This window comes from Vitis vinifera, chromosome 1 (genome assembly GCF_030704535.1).
Source record: "Vitis vinifera cultivar Pinot Noir 40024 chromosome 1, ASM3070453v1".
NCBI classification, from domain to species: domain Eukaryota; kingdom Viridiplantae; phylum Streptophyta; class Magnoliopsida; order Vitales; family Vitaceae; genus Vitis; species Vitis vinifera.
Genome location: NC_081805.1, coordinates 34358 through 52389, shown reverse-complemented (window position 1 = coordinate 52389; position 18032 = coordinate 34358). Strand labels below are relative to the sequence as shown.

Genomic DNA, 18032 nt, shown 5'->3' with positions numbered 1-18032 from the left:
AGTTCAAAAAGAAGTATGCATCCAAGAATATGATGGTTTTGTTGTCACTGATCTTGTAATAACTGGTTCCTACACATCTATGATGAAGCAATCAGGGCTGAATGATTCCGGGCAACAAGCACCACCTCTATGTATCGCATTGCATGATCAACCAAATTTCCATTGTTTATGGAAGATCCAACAGGCTCCAGAGAAATTTATAGCAGTACTCCTACCTCAAACCTATGAGGTAGCATGGACTTAGGTTGAGGGCCGATCCTGCAACCAGGAAGGAAGTTCTTTCTAGGCTACCAAAGGAAATCCTTTAGACTCATTAGACCCTACATTTGGTAACCATAAAAAGTTTTTGTTGATTTTATATAGATCCTCATAATTTCTCTTTGTAAGTTTGAAACAATGCATAACATGAAACTAGCCAAATTAAATGAACCTTTATTAAGACTATTTTACTAGCTCTTGAAAGGAATTGAGTTTTCCAAGATGCAAACTTTTTAAAAAAATTGAGAATTCCTTCAGAAAAAATGCTTATTTTAACCCTACCTTAAATTATTGGACAACCAAGACATTGCTAATGTCATTGGACATAAGAATGTTTAGAGCTTCCCCAAGCCTCCTCTTCATAGTCCCTTGAATATTACTAGAAATCTAGACTGAGGATTTATGAAAATTCACGAACTTTCCTAACATGGCACATAAATTATTTGAAATCCTTTTAATATTAGAACAAACATTTTGAGATGCTTTAACAAAGATGATACAATCATCTATAAACTTAAGTAAGGGAATTTTAGGTCCATTTCAATGAGTTAGGATTCTTATATCATTTCTAGGGTTCTCTATTTCTTTTACTAACTCTTTACCCAAATAAAGAAAATGTAAGGAAATAAAGGGTCTCATTGCCTAATACCTCTTGAAGGCTAAATTTTTCCTTTTGAAATACCATTAATCAAGATTGAGTAGGACACTAGAAATATTTTCTATAACCCATTCAATCCATTTCAGGTGAAAGCTCATTTTGAATAGAATTACCCTAATAAAACCCTATTCAAGCCTATCATATCCGGATTTGCCTTTTTTCTTTTTAAATGAATGCATGATTTCATGGGCTAGAAGAACATTATCATTAATAAGTCTTCTAGGGGCAAATGCACCTTGCAAAGGAAATACAATTTTGTTTAGGAGAGGTTTTACCACATTAGCCAAGATTTTAGCTATTATTTTATAACAGACATTGCATAAGCTAATAGATCTATAATGATTTGAAGACTCCATGTTATCATATTTAGGAATCAAGGTGATAAAAGTCTAATTTATCTCTTTGAGCATATGGCCATTGAAAAAGAATGCTTTGACCATTCTACAAATAGATTTTCCAATATTTTTGATAAAAACTAGCTTGGAGACCATCAGACCTAAGTGCTTTTAGACTAATGATTTATGAAAGAGCTGCACAAATTTCTTCATATGTGACTTCTTTAATTAACTCCCTATTTTCTTTTTCTGAGATGCAAGGACTAAAGGTATCAAATAATTCATGATATATCCTTGGATTTTCAAAAGTAAATCTTTTAGAGAAGTCATCTATGAATACTTTTGAAATTTATTTTGATCATCATATCATATTCCTTTAAAATCTCTGATTTTCCAAATTTTATTTTATTTTTCTCCTATTTAGGGTTAACGTTTGGAAATAACAATTATTTTTATTTCCTAATTGGGTCCAAGTTTGCCTACTTTTTGGGCCCACTTGATCTCTTCTAATTTCAAAACTTAGCTAAGTTTTTGTGATAAATAAACACTCTTCTTTTGAAAGACTACATTATGGGTCTACCATTAGATTTCTTTGTATAACATCAATTTCTTTTTTAATTTGCTTTATATTCTCTTTTAATTTTCAACTTTACGTTTATTCCAAGCTTTAACTTTTTGTCTAAAAACTTGGATTTTTCTAACCAGTTGAAAGACATTCAAATCTACAAATTTTGATTTCCATTCTTCCTTAACAACGTTAATAAAACCCAAAATTTGGAACCAAAACTCCTCACATCTAAAAAGTTTAGTTTTTATTTCTATAACCCTTTTGTCCAAGTGCAAGACAATAGGCTCATGATGAGAGCCAATGATGAGAAGATTTTCAACTCTTACATCCCTAAAAGAGTAGAGCCATTGATCATTTATAAAAACTTTATTTAAATGGACGAAAAATTCTTTCTCTAATTAAACCAAGTATAAGGTAATGCAAATGACACCAACTCTAACTTTCAAGATTCATGTACAAAACTAAGTAGAGATTCAAAGTTAGATAATTGAATTTAGACATGAAATTGAATTGAAAAAATGATTGGGATTAGATATATATAAATAGGATTACACTTTTCCACACCAAATTTTGTGATAGTAAGATTATTTTCTAACCAATTTTCATAGATCAAGAAAAATTAATACCATTTTAATCCTTAATGATGACATTTACCAAATTTTAATTTAAATACATTATTTATTTATTTTACACTAAATTTGTGAGATTTTTTGAGTTAATTATTGTATATATAGTTTAAATATGTTTTTCTTTTAACAATCATAATATTTTATAATTTATTATCATTATCTTTGCATTCCCAATATTCTTGCTAGGTCAACTTTTTTCTCTTTATTACTACTAAATGTTAATTAATACCAGAAAATCAATAATTAGCTTAATCAACCTTACATTGAAACTCATTTTCAAGTTGTGGTTCTATTGTCGATTAAAGTTCATCACAATTTATGAACAACATAATGTAACTTTCACTTGTTTTAATTTCATGAACAAGTTAAATTATTTATCTAGACATACTTTTTGTATTTGTAAAATAATTGATATGTGATTTTGTATTAAAATTCAAGAAATGAAACATAATTTAATTGGTGGAAATGAATATTGCTATTGGATTGTGAACACTCGTGAAGTATTAATATTTTACACCACAGTCAAGATGTTCAAATTAAATTGGTTCCTTTTCTCAGTCATGGAATAAGTCATGTCCGTGCTCAATCCAAATTACAAGCATATTTATAAATGATAAATTTCATTGCACATTTTTCTTGTTAATTTCCTTCAATTTTATCAATTTACTTACACAAATTCTCTTTATGGGCGCATATAGACGTATACTTTGGAACCATGTTAAATTCTTATTCTCTTTGTTTACAATTTAGTTTATTCTAAAGTGTCTCTAAATAATGAATTACCAGTTACCAAGCACAGGCTGGTTAAGAAATGGAATAGACAAAATGACATATCCTTTTTTCTTTTTTTAATTCTAATTAGGATAAAATAAAATAAAATAAAATAAAATAAAATAAAAAGCCACTTTTTAAATTTTTGCCACACTGGCTGGGGCATGGACAATGACATAAAGAAATATAACTTGGCTTGACTCTCCCTTAAATCTGGTCTGATGATTAAATTTTAAATTTAAACTGAAATTATATAACCGCATGCATTTTGACATCCTTTTTCCAGGTTAATTTTCTAAGCAATAATTGCTTTCTTGAGAAGGTTAGTTACAGTGAAGAGTACACAAAAAGAGGAGATGAAAGCAGACCCGTATCACTGTAGCATTCTTGCAGGCTTCATTATCAATTACAACCCTGACAAGAAGGTAAGTGACAAGGAGGTGAATCTCAAGATTAGTTTAAGAAAGAATTTCAAGTGACTTTAAAACACATGGAAGAAGAATAAGAAGAAGATGATGACAATGAAATCACACACCTTGGTGGGTTCATTCTTATATTTCTCATAGCTTGCATGTTATGTTAACAACTAATTTAAGTGATCGGGCTGCTTTGCACCAAAGTTGATCTTGCCTGGTTTCTATGAATGATGGGCTCAGTTTGTGAGGCGCATTACGTACATACTTATACCTTTTGGAATTGTACTCTAGCTTGTGGAATTGGTTGTCCTCTATTACAAGCTCCAGTTCAGGAAATTAATGCTTCATGAAGGATATAAATTAATAATAATAATAATAATCTATTATATATTATTTGTTAAAATCCTACAATAAGCACTAAGGATGCTAAAGAGTGATCTTTGCAGGGCGAAGGCTGATTCAATTATTCCAAATTATGGAACTTTGAATTGTAGTTGGTCGATGCCCTTGGAATAAATTTGCTATGGAGCTTTGCAGGATTTGTGTAATTCTAGCGACAGCAAACGGTAAGCTTAAAATAGAATGGGGAGCCAGATATTAGAAATGAAAAGTTGAAATGCCAAATCTATAATCTGAAACAGAAGGAAATCTAGTTCATTTACACCCCAAATGCACATGTAATACAATTATAAGAAAGATTGACCGCGTACATTTGTGCTAGAAACTAGAGCTACGGGAAATTCAGAGCGATCTTGCATTACTTTTTTCTTCAGTGTAGTGGGGTTCAAGCAAAGAAGGCAACACAAGTGGAGAAAGAAGAGGAATGGGATCTTTAGTACCGTGATAGAATGAATTCATGAATGAGGAAGCAGAAGATGGTGCTGGAGATGATGATGAATTCAAACTGCATACCATTGATTTTGATGCACGATTGCATTCAAGGGAGACTGTTGACGTTAGCTGAAGTGGGCAGGGAGCTTTCCTTTGCAACCTGCTCCGAGGCCTTCTCAGAAAATTTTGTTCCAATCATCCTGACTTAAGACTTTTCCAATTTTATGTCTTATTTCCTAGTGAAAACCTAATATTATTGTGTAATCAATAGGACAACATAGGTAACGATAAAGAGGTCTAAAAAAGGTTAATTGAATTCATTTATGACGTGAATTGGATATTAGGTTTAAAATTAAGTGTAAATATTTTAAAAATATTTTTTAAAACTCCTTGTGTGCTTGTGATAGAATTTCAAATCTATGTAATTTTATTTTATTTTTCATATTTTTAATCCGTTTTATTTTTGAAAAATTATAGATTTCATCTACTAGGTTTTAGTCCTATAATATGTCATGTCCCACATCATATATGGGAGAAAGTTCATGGCGCTATATATGTAGAGACTCTTCTTAACCTTATAGACGCATTTTAAAGCCGTGAGGGCCCCTTTGGGTCTAAAGCAGACAATATTTACACGGTTGAGAGCGGGTCATTATAAATGGTATTAGAGCCGATCTCCAACCTCAGTGTGAGGGTTTGTTTGGTCCCATAAGGGGTGTTTGTCTGTTTGACCCCGCAATCCCATGAGACATAATGAGGACGTTGTGTTTGCATGGGGGGTGTTTGTGATGTTCTACATCGGATATGGGAGAAAGTTCATGACGCTATATATGTAGAGGCTCCTCTTAACCAAGTATGTGCATTTTAAAGCCGTGAGGACCCCTTCAGGTCCAAAGCAGACAATATCTACATGGTTGAGAGTTTGGGTCCAAAACGAACAATATCTACACGGTTGGGAGCGAGTCGTTACAAATGGTATTAGAGCCGATCCCCGACCTCGATGTGGGGTTTGTTTGGTCCCGTAGGGGGTGTTTGTCTATTTGGTCCCATAATCCCATGGGACGCAACGAGGACGTTGTGTTTACATGGGGGGTATTTATGACATCCCACATCAAATAGGGAGGAAAGTTCTTGACAGTATATAAGTATGGACTCCTTTTAACCCTGTAGACGCGTTTTAAAGCCATGAGGACCCATTTGGGTCCAAAGCGGACAATATCTACACGGTTGAGAGCGAGTCGTTACAAATGGTATCAAAGTTGATCCTCAACCTCGGTGTGGGGTTTGTTTGGCCTTGTAAGAGTGTTTGTCTATTTGGCCTCACAATCCCGTGGGACACAACGAGGATGTTATGTCTACATGGGGGGTATTTGTGACATCCCACATCGGATAGGGGGGGAAGTTTCTTGTGCTATATAAATATGGACTCCTCATAACTCTGTAGACGCGTTTTAAAGCCATGAGGACCCCTTTGGGTCCAAATCAGACAATATTTACACGGTTGAGAGCAGGTCGTTACAAGTGGCATCAGAGCACTAGGTTATGATTTTGTTAGGAACTTGAATTGGTTTAAATTGGGGATAGATGAGTGACACATTAGTTTAAGTTTTGGTTTCATTTAATATAAGTTATAATGTTTAGAGGTTGTCTTGTGATGATTGGTTATAGAAAGATGTCAATTGACTTAGTACTCCCTAATATTCAAGATTTTGGTGATAGATTTGTTAGTTTCCTGCTATGTCTATGTTGATTGTTTTAGGAAAAGTGTGACTTTCCACATTTCTGGTAAGCTCAAGTTTAGTTTTGAGGGAAAACATGTGATTAGACCATTGTGTATGATCTTAGCTTTATGGGTTGGTTCCTTGCTTAGGAAGGGTTGTTAAGGGTTTTATGCTTATGTGGTGCGTGATTAAAAAAATAATAATAAAATTAAAATTGCAATCTATTATTGCCAAGTTGATAAAGGTTTAGTGATGCAATCTTAGTATTCAAGAGGTCATTCAGGAATTAGAAAAGGAGATAGAGAAAAACATCATCATTATTTGAAGATTTATATACGTTAAGTTTAGAGGACTAAACTTTTGTTAAGGAAGGGATGATGTAACGCTCCAAAATAAACTTTAGAAGCAAAATAGTAAATTAAAAATTAATTAATTAATTAAACTCATTAAAGGTAAAAGAGTCCTTTTACAATTAACAATCCTATGTATAAATTAGATTTTCTTCTTATCTTTCTTATTCAGAAAACTTTATTAACCAAAAATCAGAGAATTGGAGAACGTAGGGCTAAAGGTTTGGAGGTCTAGAGTTTGAAGTTCAGATTTTTCCAGGTAAGATTCTAACCCTAGTTAATATTTTATATTTGTTAATTAGTTTTGAACACTTTAGATATTCTTTGGAATATCTCAATTTTGATTAGAGTTTGTTTAATTAATTTCTAGGTTAAAAAGATTAAAAATTTATGAACATAGTTTGATTTATTATTGGAAATTGAACAAATTTTAATGAATAGATATAGATAAAAAAAAAAAAGTTATATAGTTTCGGATGTGAAAATTACATAAAATTTGTGAGTATGGAGGTTAAAAGTTTTGACTTTAGAGAAAAAAATAATAAATAAATAAAATTGATGAAAGATGCGGTATGAGATTTAAATAACAATAATAATAGTTTAATGCAAATAAATATTCATAAAAGATTTAATTTAGATAAGTTAGAAACAAGAAATAAATTAAATAGTAATAATAGTGTAATGCAAATAAATATTATTAAAAGATCTAGTTTAGATAAGTTAGAAAAAAGAAATAAATTATTGTTTAGGAAGTTGAAACTAATATTGGATGGTGATAATATTAATATGATAAATTAATTAGGATCCCTGATACTAAATAAAATATTTTTAAGATTGTCAAATTTACATATTTAGATAAATAATCAATAATCAATATTATGTTAGGTGAGGAGTAAATTCGTCAAGCTAAATACTTCAAGTTTTTGAGTGCTTCTTCGAGGTAAGGGAAATTAATGTAGATTTTTATATAAAAAAAAAATTTTCTTTTTATATTGTATTTTGAAATGTGTAAAAATATTATTTTTATCTTTTCGTATGGATTAAATATGTGTTTTGTATGAAAATTATATTTGAGAATCTTCTTTGTTTACGAAAAATGAAAATTTTTGAAGATATGATATTTTGTTTTGCAAGTTTGAATTAGTGAAATAAAATGTTTGACTATGGTTCCTATGACCCTAGTCAACGGGTTATAATTATTGACATATTCGACCCTAATCAACGAGTTATAATAGTTGATATTATATGGTCCTGGTCAATGGATTATAATAGTTGACCTTATGACCCTAGTCAACAGGTTATAATAGTGGACTTTATGGCCCTAGTCAATGGGTTATAATTGTTTACATTTGGTTTTGTTCACCTTAACTAGAACAAATTTGAAACTAGTCACTCATTTGTGAAATCCCACCTAATTGAGCACCATTTGTTTTTTTGATAATCAGAGTAAAAATATTTTGAATGTATTTGATTTGGTTTCGATGAGAAATTGTTTTGAATTGGATATAACAAAGTTTTGTTGAAATTTTTTTAATATATTAGCATGTTTAACTCAAAAGTTTTTTTATGAAAATGCATATATGTTATATCTCTTGTTTATAATTATAATTAAAATTGTTTGATTTATGAAACTGTATTGATGTTCCTTATTGAGCTTTAAGCTCATGCCCTTTCGTTGATGATTTTTTAGGTACTCTCAGTCCGAGCGAGGAGTGATGGCTAGGTTGAGAAATTTTTCTTTGTTAGGATTTTGATTCAAACTTTATTTTGGACATTGTTTAGATATTAAAATTTAATTCCCATTTAAATTATTTGAATTTAGAGTTATTTGGACAATAAGACTCTGTGTGTTAGTCTTTTTTTAAAGTTAATACTTGGAGATTTTAGAATTTTATCTTACTACTCTAAACAATAATTTGGTAATTGGTAAATTTTCAATTATAATATGAATGTTTATGTCATTTCCACTTTGACCCTTTGAGCTTGAGGTGTGAAATGACCGTCATGTTCTTTGAGTGGGTTTTGGGGTGTGACATAATATCATGCCAAAAATGTTTTTGTTTTCTTGATGCAAACATTGAAAAGCCTATTTTAGCTTTCCCTATGTCCAGAAACGCTTAAAAGTTTGTCTTTGTATTCTTTGAGTTAAAAAAAAAAAGAAAAAAAGATTTACATCCTTTCAGTGTTGAGGTAACTCTACTGGGAACACATGTAGTATTACATTGTGGAGGTGAAAATCAATGTTGTTATTGGGAAGTAAAACTTAGGAATAATGTCTCCCAACTAAAAGTAAGTATTGTTTTTTCAATGATGAATTTGTGATTTGCAGTCTCTAACCTCATGATTTTTAAATCTGCATATTCTATGTAAGACTATATGAGTTGTTTTCCAAGTAAATATTGTTGTCTCTTGATTTTTTTTCTACTTCCTAAATATTGAAGGAATTAAAAAAAAAAAAATTGAGCTAAAAAGAAGTAGACACTTATAGACCCTCTTCGGGTGCATCATAATCTAAATTTACAAACTTTCAACATATAAAATAAAAAACTATTTGTCATTAAATTAATTATAAAAATTTACAATATTTATTTATTTATAAATTATATTATTTTTAATATAATTAAAATTTTAAAAAAGAAAATTTTGAAAGAAAAAAACTAAACATGCCTAGTGAAGAGTATTAGAAATTTTCATACCCGTCTAGTTCCATTTAGTTTAATTTATTTATTTATTTGGATAAGAATGAGGATCCGTTTGAATAATTCAAAGAAGTTGAGATATATATACTTCATCTTAAACTCACCCTATTGTCATCTTTATAAATGTCTTAGGACTCAAAGTTGGGGCAAGGTCACTAAATGTGTTTTTATTTTTAAAAAATTTCTAAAATTTTAAAAACATGTTATTAAAGAATAGGTTATTTTTTTATAACAAATTTTAGGTATTTTTAATTTTTATTGTAGAGTATAAACATGTTATTAAAGAATTCATTATTTTTAGTAACAAATTTTAGGCATTTTAATTTTTTTGTAGAGTATTCTAAATTGTAATTAAACAAAAGGAGGGTTAAATACACTTTATCAATACTAAAGCACATTTTGACTACAAAAATCGGAAAATAGAGAGGATGATAAATTCTAAAATGGCTATTTTGAGGAATACATTTGCATGATGCAACTAATGGGCTCCTTGTTGGGGATTAAGAGTAAAAGGTTTACAAATTGCACAAGTGGGTTTGTGGAATCAAGCAAGCATCTCCTAGTTGAAACATCTATTTTGATTGAGCAAGGAAATTTTAGGTTTTGTCAAAATGCAGATGAACTGTATTCCTAAAAGGCTAAAGGAGCGTGGTGAGAGTTACTGATTGTTAAAACATGGTCAACTATTCATTTCGATACGAATGATAGTGGAAATACTAGCTATATCGCACGAATAGGATGTTAAATCATGCTTCATTCTAACATAAACAAAGACAAAACTAACCCAAAATTTTCTCTCGATGCATAAAATTTGTGATAAGTCATCCTAGTTAATTTATTACTTATAATCATTAATATGCTTAATCATAAAATTCATTTATCCATCAACACCCCTTGGGGTGGCACCACTCAGACAGAGTATGAGAAGCCATGTGGCAGCACCCCCACATCATCTTTTTGCACACCAACCAATAATTATCCTCCCAATCAAGGGGGGTGGTGGGGACTGGGGAAGCGAGACATAACGTGACCAAGGAGTATGGGTGTGGGTGTGCGATTCTTTTTCTATTTCCAAGCTTTGATGAGGTGGTTGTGGCGGCTTTAGGCGTTCATAGGTCAAAAAGGATGGCTCAGAACCCTTTTAATTCCACTATTTCAAGTTTCAACTGGAGAACAGCAGGGTTGGCTCTTGAAAGCTGAAATTATATCAGTCTTTGGTGGCAAGAATTAATTTTATCAGGTTTAGATGACATGGATCATGGATGTGGTAGATAGTAGATACTTAGATACTTCCTGAAGTGAAAAGTCAGGCAGCACATGCTGGAGCCAGCTTAGAGACAAATACAATGAGGTCTCATGGAGAAAATTAACCTATTGTCCAAATGCCAGTCTACATCAGACAGCAACGCTGAAGATTCGAATCCAGTACAGGTAAAACTTAATAATTAAAGTCATGGCTACCGACATGTGATCCTTCACCCTTGACCCTTCTAATAAGTGAACAAGGGTTGGCTGGGGTGGTCCAAGTTAGTGGCTTCAACTAGTCGAACACATGCCAAACTTTTCTTAACAACATGATCCTTCTTCCTGGGTTTGCTGCTCTGTGTTTACTCTTTCCTCACCACGCCACCAATCACTCTATTGAAGTCAAAATGCAAGCTTTTTAGTCTTCACACTAACATCACACGATGTAAGAGCAACAGCTCATAGAAGTATAACGAAAAATAGTGTAGGAGATATGATGATAGCAAAAGAATTTGATGAAACTGCATGATTACTATGTACAAAGGTAGGATTCACTCTTTAAAATAAGCTAGGGTGAGCTAGTGGCACAAATTTACAGGCACTTTCATTATGTGATCCTCTTCTTTTGAGACATGATTTTAAACTCGCTAAAAAGGCCTAGATTCGTGCTGGAGCTTGCAGCTGCGGGGTCTCAACGTTCATTGGAGAGGGAGCTATAATAAATTTCTTTGAAGACTATGACTTGAACAATCCAAAATTACAATATTATCTGGACCTGAAGAGACCCACAAGGAGGAATCTGGTTGGAGATTCTTGAGGAATTTGTTTTATCTCTTCAGGGCTGCCTTTCACTTGGAGGATAGTCTGGCCAATTGCTTCCCGGATGGAATCAATAGTCTTAGCATCAACAGGATAACCGGATGCATCACGAACATGGAATGTATTAACAGCTTTGCCTGCTCTAGTTGTAACTTCAGCCCTGGTGACTGAGAGGCTATTCTCACGGAAGATGCGAGTGACATCAGATAGCAGCCCAACTCTGTCCGTAGTGCACAATTCAAGCTTCAATCCCTGAATGAAAATAAAAAAATAGAATGGTAGGTCAAGTTCTCCACCTTCACGACAGAAAAAGGATTTGATCAAATTTTATAGTCTCACTCATAGTGATCATTTATCAAAGAATTAACTCTGGATAAATAAATTGTCAAAATAATTTATTAGGAGTGAAAAACAACAAAAGATGTTGGAGAAACATCTCTTTTCAGCCAAGCTTAACATTCTAACATACAACTATATTCTTTGAACAATGAAACTCAATCACAAAAAGAACCAGGTGCATCACCCTTTTAGACATACGAATATATGTATGGAAGCATAATCAAGAAAAGGAATGCAATATGAGACGAGTTCCTCATATGGAGCGTATGGGTTTAATGATGATTTAAACAAAGAATCAACAGATTGTTCAAGTCCCACTCAATCATACACTTTAATGTAAAGAAAATATCACTCCCCTGCGCAAGCAGTATATTGTAATTTTAAACAGGGCTTGTTAACTAATAACTGGTGATCAGACCTACATTATTACCATTTTTAAAGACTCTAGATAAAAAAAGATGGCAGAAAAAAAATGGGGGGAAGAAAGAGCAAATATAGCTCAAAATATTTTCCAAATATTTTGGTGTCTTAAAATGTTTTGAAGCTGAAAACAAATATTGAATTCTATCTACATGAAGCAACTATCAATATGCCCAAATACACCATTCTTGTAAACCAGTGGCAAGTGGAAACAAAAGGCATTGTTGTGTTTCTTAACAGAGACATATGGCAGAGTCCTAACCTCAGATACTCTTCTCTCAATGGCTGCTTCAAGACATTGAATCACTCTCTGTCTCTCCGCATCTGATTTCACAGGAGACCCATCTATATGCCTGATATAGTATTCCTTCAGAGGCATCCAAAAAATTATTTCAGTCTAAACTACTCAGAGACACAAAAAAAAAAAAAAAAAAAGGAAAAAAGAAAAAAGGCTTAATGAAGCTCATCCTGCTCTCCTCCCCGCAAAGCACTTGTATATCTATACACAGAAAAGGATAATCTTTGCATACCTGATAAGCTTCAGGCCCCTCAGCATCAACATTTGCATGGAAAACCACATATTGCATGTCAGTCAAAGTGCAAACAGTATCAAAGAGAAGCTTTGGCCGATCCTTACTCCTGATAGTGACCACCGAATAATCTTTGTCATACCAATTAACAACATTCACATTTGGTCTTTGGGCCTCATCTGAGCCATCATTATAGATTCTTTCATAGTCCCGATCAGCAAACATCATCTGGTGAAGCCTCCTCTCAGTGTGGGTGACCCCATGAGAGACCACAGTCTTAGCTTCCCTTGATTTATTGCTGCCCTTAAGTACATTGCACAGAAGTTGCTTGACCTTAGAGAGTCTTTCAGGGTCAGTAATAGCACAGCCAGTTTCCTCATCCGTTACGTGCATCACGGCTGCAGCCCGGGTGTTGTGGGTCCAAACCTCAGCATTCACCACACTGCATTTTAGGTGGGTTAGGACAGCACTCACCTCTGAAAGTAGTCCTGGCCTGTCACTTCCAGTCAACTCAATTGAAGTGTGGTCTGTGGAAGGTATAACACCAACAGATCTTCTCATTGAAGATATGAAGCATGCATCCGAACCCAGTGACTAAAAATGAAGGAAATCAGATGGGTATTAACCCAAAAGCAGAGAATGACTAAAGTAAATTCACATGGATAACCAATTAATCACACGCCCACCTTTTGGATATAATCTAAAATCTCTTCATCTGTAATCTTGTTTCCATCTTGATCAGTAACATTAAAGACTAGCGAAAATGAAAAAAAATTAATTCTCACTCACAAATAAATTGTAAGAGGGAAAAAAATTAATTCAATTAAAAAAAACCCTAAAGGTTCTTACCATCCATGAACCATCCACCATCAGAAGATATATAAGCTTTAGTTATAATAAGGTTAAGATCAATAAGGACTTGTACAACTTCGAGAAGTATTCCATGTTTGTTTGCACTGTCCACCTGCCTCATAAAATGGAAGTAACTACCAAAAAATCCCCATGAAGGAAAAAGGCCTATAATCACAGTGAAGAGTACACAAAAAGAGGAGATGAAAGCAGACCCGTATCACACTAGCATTCTTGCAGGTTTCATTATCAATTACAACCCTGACAAGAAGGTAAGTGACAAGGAGGTGAATCTCAAGATTAGTTTAAGAAAGAATTTCAAGTGACTTTAAAACACATGGAGGAAGAATAAGAAGAAGATGATGACAATGAAATCACACACCTTGGTGGGTTCATTCTTCGAATAAGTTTCTCATACTCATCATCCATGTCCTGTGAAAAGCTCATATTGGTCTCTGAGAAATTAAATTTACCAAGTTAAATTAAAAGTCATGTTAAGAGAACCAACCAAATTAAAACTACAAGGATATGTGCACAGACACTCCCTAAGTGGTATTAAAAGGGGATTCAGAGAAGCCTGCAAGGATGGATTGTAAGTGAGCAATGAAAGGAAAAATGGGCACATAGAGAAAAGAAAAGGCGTTAAAAAAAACAAGACCCATAACTACAAGAAGACCAGCTTAACCCAGATACCAAGAATGTTGATTAAGGCGAAACAAGAAACCTAAACCACGACAAAAAGAGGTTTTTATGTGATGGGGATTTGGGGACCATGATCCATATCAAGCTATTGAAACCATATGGACAAAAGCAGAGGAGAAGACACGAAAGAACACAAGATTGGGCTAAAAAAACTTTGAATTAAGATGACATAGACCCCATAACCAAGCAAATCCAAACCAGCAACAAGCACCCGGAACAACCAAGAGAAAGCATTAATCACCAGAAATATTCATAAGCAAAAGTCCAAAAACCAAAACAAACAATAAGCACAAACAAAATTACAAGATCCTGAAATCCCCACCTCCACGAAATGCCCAAAGCAAAGAAAATCAAGAACAATCCAGAACCGGAAATGCGAGCCGGCAAACAGAGCACGAGAAGAAAAAAAAAATTGAAAATGGCACGTACCTATTTCAATTCTTTGAGAATTTGTGACCTGCGAAACCAAGTTTTCTTGATTCTCTTCTCTCCAACCCAAAAGCTGGTATAAATGACAAGAAAGCAGGATACATATAGAGATATAGAGGGGGAGATCTTCCTCCGCCGATCACCGTATCCTTCCTTTTCTCTTTCTCACACTACAGAAAATATATAACTACATATCGATGACACCAAGTCCGACGCAATACTCCAAAAAGCTGCACCTTCAACAGCACTGTCTCCTTCTGCTTTCTCTCTCCTCTTATGCTCGGTCCCTTGTTTTTCATATGAGCTCTCTCGGGCTTTCTAATTTCAGTCTCTCTCTAAATCACCGGTGTACTGTTCTTAAAAAAGAAAGTTCCCAAGAACAAGCGCGCATCTTAACAAATAACAACCCCTTGGGTGGCTGCTAAAGTGCGCTCACCCATTTTGTTCGGCCAGCTTATTTAATAACCACTCCAATGTTTGTGGAGCTATAGGACCAGGTGTAAGTCCAGTGAAGCTCTACACTATTCACAAATTAACGACCCATTTAAACTCCGATTGACAGCTGTATCTTGTTCCGGGCCAGGCCAAGTTTGCTTAATACTTGATTATTTAAAATGAATTTAAGTTAAATTACATAAAAGTCTACTTAAAACTTTCAATCACATCGCACTCTATGTTCATTTAGTCTTATTTTATACCTTAATCCAACACTTTTTTATTTATTATTTATCTACGTCTAACTTCCTAGATTTTTTTCTTTAACACTTCCAATGATGAAAATGAGGAGTATCACCTATTCAACTCCATGCCCCTCCTGCCATTACCACCACAACTCCTTATCAACGTCCTATGTGCTGCTACTCTCATTTCATTCACACAATAATAACTCAACTACATTTAATTCTAAAATATGTGATTTTAATTATATAAAATAAAAATAAAAAATAAAAAATAAAAAATAAAAAATAAATTTTCAAATATGATAATGATAAATTATTTATTAGAATAATTTTTATTATTTTAAGATTTTTAGAAACATATTGCATTCTTTTTGGTCAAATAAGAATTAATATAAAAATTATTTTTCATAATACATTTAGATGTTAATTTTTAGCATATATATATAAAAAAAATAACCTTTAGTAGAAATAAAATATTAAAAAAATAAACAGTTTAATAATTAATATTGTTAGGTACTATTTACTTTTAAATTAAATTAAGTTTTATTTAGAATTAAGTAAAAAAAAACAAAAAAAAAACAAAACAAAACCACCTAAATCTTAACAAATGTCTTTTTAATCTTTTATTTTGAGTCATTTTTTACTTTAAGCTATGGTATTAGATTATTTTATTAAACATAATTAACAATTTAAATTAAATTGATTAACTAAATATTCTTCTACTTTACCCAAAATCTATAGTTTATTTGATAATGATTTTTAAAAACAATTTTATATTATAAATAGCATTAAATAATCTTCTAATTTAAAAAGCACATCGATAAACTTTGACAATTTTTTTCATTTTTCTTGTAGAGAATAATAATTGGAAACATGAAAAGTAATTTAAAAACTTTTACATTGTTAATAATCGCTTACCATTTTTACTTATTATTTTCATTCACTTTTCATTTGATTTAAAATAAAAGAAGTATTTAATAAAATTTCAAATTTATGGTAATTAGTTGTATTTAATCAAAAACTCAAAGAAAGGTAAATGAAATAAAATTTAGCAAAAATATATATATATGAATACCATTGTTTGAAAAAGGTAATGATTAAACTTTTACTTTTGAAACGAAAAATATTAGAAAATAGGAAAATTGATTTTGTCTTTATTAGCATAGAAAAGGTAAATGAAATGAAATTTAGCAAATATATATATAAATACCATTGTTTGAAAAAGGTAATAACTAAATTTTTACTTTTGAAACGAAAAATATTAGAAAATGGAAATATTGATTTTGTCTTTACTAGCCGTATGACCCATAAATGATAGCTTACCTTATCAATGAAATTGTAGTATTACTCTTCATTTGATTTAAAATAAGAGAAATATTTAATAAAATTTTAAATTTATGATAACTAGATGTATTTAATAAAAAATATGAGAAAAGATAAATGAAATAAAATTTAGCAATATATATATATATATATATATACCATTGTTTGAAAAAGGTAATGATTAAACTTTTACTTTTGAAACTAAGGTTATATTTGATTCCCGAAAAATATTAAGGAAATAAAAAAAATATAAAGGAAAATGATTTTTTTGGTTATCTTATGAAAAATATAAAAGAAAATAAAATATAATTAAAATTAATTAAAAATTTATGTATTTTTAAATTATTTAATTTTTATATTGATGAGTTAAAATAAATAAAAATGAATTTAAAGTAATAAAAAAATAATTTATTGACTTTTAATTTATTTTTTATTTATTTTATTTCTTTTTATTTTTATATTTTTTTTATATTTTCTTTCCCCCATTTTCTAAATTTTATGAAGCCTAAAAATATTAGAAAATGGGAAAACTGACTGTCTTTACTAGCAGTACAACCCATAAACGATAGCCTATCTTATCAATGAAATTGTGGTATTAAAGTTGGGGATGTCCTCTGAATGCTCTAATGGTACAGTGGGAATGAAATAGGTGTGTTCCACGTGGGAGCAGTTGTGCCTCCGGCCATATGTGTACGTATAACAGTGGTGATGGTGAGGCTTGGATGATGCTGCCTCATGACTCACTAGCACTTGCCATGCCTTTCGGAAGCAAAGTGTGATGGACTTCAGGTATATCCTAATCAATACTTATCGCCAACTCAAGAAATTAGACAAAGGGCATGAATAGGCCATAGCATGTTGCAGCTGGGAAGAGGGCTACGAATTAATCGTGTTCCATGTGGAATAGGCACATCCGTAGCGGACACATGCCAAGGGTTCCTGAATTTCTGTATTTTCGAACCTGAGATGGTTCCGTTCACATTGGCTTCCGGCCATCATCCAACAAGTGGTGTCCCAATCAGCTTTCTGTTGAGCAAACATTACGCAGGCTGGTCGGCTATAAGAGGTGACCGATCATGGAAATTGTTTTGGCTAAAAATAAAACACGAAAAAGAAACATGTTTACCGATAGGCTCACTTACTCAACTTACGTATTTTGATTGCGTGATTTGTACTTCAATCCTATTTGTTTGTATTATTATACATTAATCTTATTTGTTTATACTCTTATTTAATAAACTAAATTTCATCATACATATTCAACATTTTTTTGTTCCATAGATACTACTATGGTATCTTAGTATTTCCTTTATCAATATTTTCTAAAAAATAAAATTTAAGAATAATTTCATATCTTATCTAAAGGAATTATACATTTATGTATAATATAAAAAAATCATAGAATATTTTTCATATTTTTATAATTAGAATTGTTTCACCTAATCATTCAAAAGAATCAA

At 31.9% G+C, this 18032-nt stretch overlaps 1 protein-coding gene across 2 annotated transcripts; it reads right to left on the bottom strand.

Annotated features, from left to right (window-relative positions):
* Positions 1-10978: 10978 nt before the first annotated feature.
* Positions 10979-15101, bottom strand: LOC100259472 (ACT domain-containing protein ACR4). Of its 2 annotated transcripts, XM_010651771.3 has the most exons (8): positions 14570-15097; positions 13821-13893; positions 13654-13699; positions 13439-13553; positions 13276-13343; positions 12590-13183; positions 12322-12426; positions 10979-11552 (listed from the first exon to the last, which is right to left on the bottom strand). In XM_010651771.3, exons 2-8 carry the CDS (start codon positions 13883-13885, stop codon positions 11247-11249), a joined length of 1299 nt encoding a protein of 432 aa, XP_010650073.2. In that variant the 5' UTR covers positions 13886-13893; positions 14570-15097; the 3' UTR covers positions 10979-11246. The 2 variants fall into 2 exon arrangements, with proteins under 2 accessions (XP_010650073.2, XP_019077417.1); XM_019221872.2 differs by lacking the exon at positions 12322-12426 and having other exon boundaries at positions 14570-15101.
* Between the last annotated feature and the right edge of the window lie 2931 nt (positions 15102-18032).

Coding starts and splice junctions, on each gene's coding strand:
- LOC100259472 (XM_010651771.3), bottom strand. CDS start 13,885: ATGAGCTTTTCACAGGACATGGATGATGAGTATGAGAAACTTATTCGA. Junction 13,344..13,438: donor TGGTGGATGGTTCATGGATG/GTAAGAACCTTT, acceptor CATTTTCGCTAG/TCTTTAATGTTACTGATCAA. Junction 11,553..12,321: donor TTGAGAGAAGAGTATCTGAG/GTTAGGACTCTG, acceptor ATTTTCATTCAG/GGATTGAAGCTTGAATTGTG.